The sequence below is a fragment of the Gekko japonicus genome, unplaced genomic scaffold (assembly GCF_001447785.1).
Source record: "Gekko japonicus isolate JY-2015 unplaced genomic scaffold, Gekko_japonicus_V1.1 scaffold1956, whole genome shotgun sequence".
NCBI lineage: Eukaryota > Metazoa > Chordata > Lepidosauria > Squamata > Gekkonidae > Gekko > Gekko japonicus.
In genome coordinates, this window is record NW_015168105.1 from 260,599 (window position 1) to 267,567 (window position 6,969).

At 41.7% G+C, this 6,969-nt stretch overlaps 1 protein-coding gene across 1 annotated transcript in view; it reads right to left on the minus strand.

Moving 5' to 3' along the window:
• Nucleotides 1-753: 753 nt before the first annotated feature.
• Nucleotides 754-6,969, minus strand: part of ACAT1 (acetyl-CoA acetyltransferase 1) — a 17,780-nt gene continuing 11,564 nt past the window's right edge. Inside the window, exons 7-11 of the mRNA XM_015414810.1 lie at nt 6,034-6,133; nt 5,658-5,771; nt 5,113-5,177; nt 2,233-2,390; nt 754-1,167 (exon numbers count right to left, since the gene is read on the minus strand). Of these exons, the coding sequence (XP_015270296.1) occupies nt 1,047-1,167; nt 2,233-2,390; nt 5,113-5,177; nt 5,658-5,771; nt 6,034-6,133 (558 nt within the window). The 3' untranslated portion in view covers nt 754-1,046. The remainder of the gene's footprint in view (nt 1,168-2,232; nt 2,391-5,112; nt 5,178-5,657; nt 5,772-6,033; nt 6,134-6,969) is intronic.

Below are 6,969 nucleotides of genomic sequence, written 5' to 3' on the forward strand. Positions count from 1 at the left end.
AAAAATGGGCCGGGTTGGGGGGGGGGGAGACTAGAACAGGCTCATAACTCAATTCCTGTACTTAAACTCTTGAAACATAGTTGGGCTGGATGGGTTACCTTCCTAGGGAACCTGGGAGGTTGTTAAAGTTAACTCAAAACCTGTCATTGAGAGAAACTCTGGTCCTGTAAGACTCGAGACAAAATGTCCTAATCTTCAAAACAAACTATATATTGCCCAGTCTGTAATGCTTTGGAAAAGGAGTGGGTAAATATGTAGAGGATTTCTGGGGCCTGGGTCACACTGATACAGCATGTGCCTTCTGTCAAATGTATGTTAATGATCCAGTTGTCTAATGGCAAATTACCACTGGTGAAATATGCACGTCCAGCTAGGAGCTTGAAGAATTACCTGACTGTCTTAGGTTTGGGATCTCTCAAGAGACTGGTTCTGAAAGAACAAAAGATAGCTTGCAGATTACTCATTATTACTAAGGGCGCAACTAGATATTACAGTGTCCTTTAATTAAATGCCTATAGCAATCAAAAAAGTCAACTTGTACATATGCAAGCTGTAGGCAGAATTCTCTGGTCTTCTCTCCCAGCTAATGCAGTGGCCACAGTATAGTATGCCACATCTGTACATATCTAGCAAAAAAACCCGAACTCACTATAGTTGCTGTGTATCTTTTTTCTGCTGCAAATGGAGACCATATACCACCATTTTTTTCCTGACTTGAGAACACAGCAGGCAGCTTTGTCTACATCATGAAAATACTAAAATGTTATGACCAGAATGAAGAATGTGCAGATCCTGTGGTTTGTGTGGAATTATTTTAACATATCTACTAGTAAATCATGATTGTATACTATCTTTATTGTCTTGATTAGAAGTCCAACATGTTTTGTAATTCCATGGTATAAAACCACATTTGCTTTGAAGCATGCTATAGTAAAAAACATTATGAAATTTTCTTTGAAAAACAATGATGAACTGAGTTTTAAGATCCAGGTGGCAATTCCATAAATATCTGTAACAGCCATTCAAGTTTACACCTTTTAAAGCGCCTACAACTTTTGAATCAGAATTGCAGATGCACCACCGCCTCCATTGCAAATTCCAGCTAGGCCATACTCTCCTTGCTTCAGGGCATGGGTCATGTGAACAACAATTCTTGCTCCAGACATTCTAAGATGAAGGGAAAAAAGCAAACCAGGTCAGTTTGAATGCTGTTGGTTCTCCAGCTACCTGCTACCTTCCCCTTCTCCCTCCAGACCAAGAAAACTGGAATGATTAAGCTGTACATCTGGCTTCCTTCCTATGGCCAGTCTTTCACCTGCCCTCTGTTGTCAAGTTTAAAGTCTATCATAGTCAAGCCAGTTCAAGCAACAATGTTAACTTCTCACCTACAAAGAGTGAAAGACCTGGTTGTCTACTTGAATTTTGTTGGCTTATGTTCTTCTCTCAGCCAGAGATATTAACCCTGAAGGCAAGCAGAGCTGGCTGTTCAGCCTCTCTGTCCTTTGCACTAAGATAAGGTTAGGAAGGTGATGACACGTGTAACTGGACTGCTTTTTACTTGGTCAGATGTATACTGGTCCAGAACTTTGAATGTGCAAGGACCTATTTATTGTCTCTTGATATCTGTAAAGACATTAGTGAGACAGAGACTCATTCTTTCTGGCTACAGCTTATTTGCACCTGATCATTGTTTCCCCTTATGAATAAACCAGGAGGGTGAGCAGGCATTTCCATCAAACTATGCATCAGTGCACTCTGACTCTGATTGTGTTAGGAGTTCCCTAAACATAATACTTACTAGCCAGTGAACTGTAAAAGCAGGATTCCTGGCACAATCCAAAAACAGCCAGTAATAAACTGTTTAAATATGAGCATAATGCATGTGGACACTTTCTACATTTCTACATACACCTTATTCAACGGTTTTGTTTTACACAATAAAAAAGAAGAGAAGAGCACCTGAACACTTAAAGTTCAAGAGTATGAAACAGGCAAGGCCCGAGGCATTCACTACTTTTCAAATACGGTTTCAAGAAGCACCATTAATCTTGAGCTTAAAATGGGACAAGCACACTAGCAATGCTTTTGCTTGCTTTCTTCCTTCTTCCACATCTGTTAGAACTACCGTGATTCTAAAACCCATTTGTCTTTGCTTGGGGGGGGTGGGATCAGCAGGTTCCAGACAGTGCCTGAGATTCCCCCTGCTGTAGATACAAACCATGCATCACATACCCAATTGGATGTCCTAAAGAGACTGCTCCTCCGTGAATGTTCACCTTCTCCGGATCAATGCCCAGCATCTTGATATTGGCTAGGACAACAACGCTGAATGCTTCATTGATTTCCCACATTGCAATATCTTCTTTTTTGAGTCCTGCCTGACTCAGTATCTGAAAAAGAAACACTGCAGTTTGAGCCATTTGTTCAGCAGACATTTGAAGTGCTACTAAAGGACCGATTTTAGCAGTGTTTTGTTACAAGTAAAATGACATAGACATTAAATCATCACAGAAGCATCCAAAGATTTTGGTCAGGCACCTCTGTCCAGCTCAGATCATACATCCCAATCAAATACTCCAGTTTCCCTTTTTCAAAAACATTCAATTCCCTTATTACAAACTGAATGTCAACCAATTTCTATTTCAATTAAAATCACAACGAATTTTGAACAGCCACAATGATCAGGGTACAAGAAATATTTCTATAGACGATGCAGTGCTACCAAACCCGTATTTCTACTTTCCTCCACTAATTAAAACATATTAACTGATACTTGGAGAGTACAGTCCTTAGGGGCTGGGTAACAACTAAACCCCACGTGCATAGCAGCGGGGTAGGTGGCAGAAATGAGAAGCACTGGGGCAGGATGGGGAGGAGTAGAGCTTAGTTTGGATTGTCAAGCCCCTCACCCCTGGCATAAAGTTAGGCCAATGAAAACACTGTTTTCAGTATCAAGATTCAACGCGAGTGAAAAAGTCCCTTGGTCGGTCTCTCACCACACCTACCATGTACTTTAGGACACCAACTAAGACTGTAGCCAATCACAGTGCACCTAAGCATTACATAACCTCTGACCAGGATACCCATACGGAGTGTGCAGCATGGTGCTCCCTGTCTTACCTCATGTCATGCACACCTCTCTCTCACACACACTGACTGGCAAGAATGCATAAACTGCCAAACATTCTAACAGATTACAAGTTCTGCCACCTCAGAGGTATGCTAACTGATCATCAAAATGCTGGTGTGACCCCCACATGCAAGTGAGGAAAACACAGAGCAGAACCACATTTCTCTTTTAACTATCAACCACTGTTATTGCTGGACAAACACCCAAGATACCTTTCAACCTGCACAAAGAAACCCAAACAAACTAGATGAAGACCCAACCAGTTCCCCTCAAGGGATGAGTATTAGTCCAGTGACTACACTATGTCCCCCAATAGCTCCTTGGAGTTGTGTCTTTTTGCCATCTATTTTCTCTGCTGAGATTGTACAGGATACCAACTAGCTAAACAGGCTGTACTGGTGTCAACATCCAGGATTTAGGATTGAGCTGAGAGGGATTTGACATAATTAAATATCAATCAACTGGCATTAGTTGGGATTTCTCCAGCTCTCCTGGGATTAGCAGGCTTAATGTAGGTTTCAAGCAATAAAGGAACTGGAGTAACTACCACTAATGTACTCAAAACTTTCTACAGAGACAATACTAAAAGGACCTAATACCATTAAATGATATCATTTAAAGATCACAGACTAGTCACTTATGCCTGAAAACTTAAGTTCTATTGAAAAAGATGTTGTTTATTTCAATTCTAATAAGACTGGTTCCTATATTCCACCCTTACCCAAGTATAATGACAAAAAATATAGTGAAAACATTCATAGGGGAATTGGAACTTGCTAAAAGAAGTTTATACATTGGTTTTGTGTCAAAGAAACTTATGAGAAATTCAGTCTCTGAGCCAATCTTAATCAGAAATTCAGACATTATAAAATACATGTATATTATAGACTTGAATCCTAAATAGTGCAAACTGATAGATCAAGGTGGGCAGCTGTGTTGGTCTGAAGCAACAGAACAAAGTCAGAGTCCAGTGGCACCTTTAAGACCAACAAAGTTTTATTCAGGGCATGAGCTTTTGTCAGTGCATGCACACTTCATTACACTGGAGGAAGGTAAATTCCCTGCCTCCTACAGTAGGAGGCAAATTCCCCGGCACACGCGCGCACACAAAAATTAAGTGAAAGCAAAACAATGATCCAGCAAAGGTTGCTGTCTCCTCCTCTGCAAACAGGAGGGGCATTCTGCTGGAAGAACTGTTGTTTGATGGAATGACAACTTACAAGGCACCCTAAAGTATTCAAAGTATGGAGGGGGTTTTTATTACTATGATGAGAGAGATGACATATATTGACAGTACTGCTTAAAGACAGCTTTTTTAATGTGGAAGCAATTTGGTGGTGGTGGTGGCGGTGTTGTTCAGTTGCACAGTCGAATCCGACTCTTCGTGACCCCATGGACCAGGTCACGCCAGGCCCTCCTGTCTTCCGCCGTCCTCTGATGTTGGCTCAATTTCATGTTCGTTGCATCTATGACACTGTCTAACCATCTCATCCTTTGCCGTCCCGGTCTTCTTTGACCTTCAATCTTTCCCAGCATCAGGGTCTTCTCCAGTGAGTGCTCCCTTCTCATTTGGTGGCCAAAGTATTTGAGCTTCAGTTTCATTATCTGGCCTTCCAGGGAACAGTCAGGGTTGATTTCTTTTAGGATTGACTGATTTGATCTTCTTGCAGTCCAAGGGACTCTCAAGAGTCTTCTCCAGCACCATAGTTCAAAAGAATCTATTCTTCGGCACTTGGCCTTCCTTATAGTCCAACTCTCGCAGCCATACATGACTACTGGGAATACCATTGCTTTGACCATGCGGACTTTTGTTGGCAGGGAGATGTCTCTACTTTTTATCATGCTGTTTAGGTTCGCCATCGCTTTCCTCCCAAGGAGCAGGCATCTTTTAATTTCATGGCTGCTGTCACAGTCTGCGGTGATCTGGGATCCCAGGAATGTGAAGTGGAAGCAATACAGGAGTTAAAACTTTTTGTTCCTACCTTGGGAACAGCATGTGCCGGGGCGATGGGGAAGTCGATAGGATCAACAGCAGCATCTGCAAAAGCTACAAGATCATAAATGCTAGTCAGAAAGGCAATGTTTGGTAGCTGTATTTGAGCTAGATCCATGGTCGTCATTTAAAATATGATGCCTCAGAGCTTTGTTTCCACAATGATCCTGACCTAGACACATTTACGGTCCTTCTGGCACCACGTTGCAGATCATTCTTTAGTAAGATTATAACTGATGCATTTTAGAGAAATGGCACCTGGGTTCTGGCCACTGTGTGACACAAAGTGTTGGACTGGATGGGCCAATGGCCTGATCCAACATGGCTTCTCTTATGCTAGATGATCAACAGTCCCCAGTATTTTTTTAAAACTTGTATTTGGAACGTTTCTAGTCATATGGTGGCATCTTTCTGTCCTTCCAGCTTAACGTTTAAATTAAGAGTAAAATGAAACCAGGCCACTCTGCTGTCTATAGCTAGAGCCAAAGGGTTTCCCAGAATTTTACTGAAAACTGGTATTTCAAAGATTCCTACCTGCTATCCTAGCCAATGGTTTAACATTTAGCCTCTTGGCTGCTTCTGAAGTCATCAGCACCAAAGCAGCTGCTCCGTCATTGAGGGTACTGGCATTGGCAGCCGTTACTGTGCCTGAAAGAGTTAACTAACTTTAGGGAAAAAGCATGAATTTACACTCCTCCTCTGTAATATTAATTCCAGTCATCAGTATACAAAGCATTTTCCAGGGCAGTACAGGACAAGTTAGCACCAACAGTGCCAGTGTTACCCTAAAGTACCATGTGTTGTCAAAAAACCTACAAGCAATTTTGAATTAAAAGCAATGCAAATCAAGTAGCTTTTGAGGAAAGTATTACCATGCAGAAAAATAAGCAATTACATTTTCAAAGCTTACCATTTTCTTTCTGAAAAACTGTCTTCAACTTTGGAACTTTACTAAAATCAACACGCTTGTACTCTTCGTCTTCTTTAAACTCTGTGTCTGGTTTCAATCCCTACAATACAGAATTTGTTTAGTAAAAAGTTTTCAGCTTATAACTCATAGCTGAATTCCACCTCAGAGATACTATTGAGGTTCTTTGGAGCCGGCTACACACTTTATTTAATGCCACCACCCCCTTCACAAGCAGCCATGGAGGACGCAAAACATCAGAGCAACCCAGAATACTCGACATCACATTGCTCTTCTCGCACTCTTTACAGTCTGCTCTTTATCCCACTGCCCCAGTCTTCCTGCTGTACCACTTACCCCTCCACTGCAGCTAGCCTTGACAGCAAGCCACAACATTTGGAAAAGGAAGTAGGGGGAAGAAAGCTTGGCTCTCCACCCCCTGCCTCTAAAAATAATTGCTGTCCAGAACTGCGCTCATGTTCTTCTACTGCAATTTCCATTGAGGTTTACGGGCTTATGCATTTCCCAAGATCTTTAACATCATATCAGCCCAACAGAAAAGTCCACACGGAGGGAAGTGGGCGATAGGATGAACAGAGGCTGAAATGCAGGGCTGTTATATAGACTCAAGAGTGCTCTGGGTTACTTACAACCAGTTGTTTAGATCTAGAACAGTAAACACAGAGCATGGAAAAAATATCATTTGCCAGGCAACATGTTTAGCTGTTCAAGAAAATATCACAGGGAACCAATCAGAGAGGACAATGTTTTATAATAAAGTGGCACAATTTCAAATTGGTTCTACATACTACGATCTCCTGACTTCAAGGCTGATCAAAAAAGCTATCAGCAACATGCTGAGAGAAAAAGCCTACAAAATATGGTCTGTCTGATGTGGATTCAGTGGCAAAATCCAGCATAAGCCTCCAGTCCAGCAAA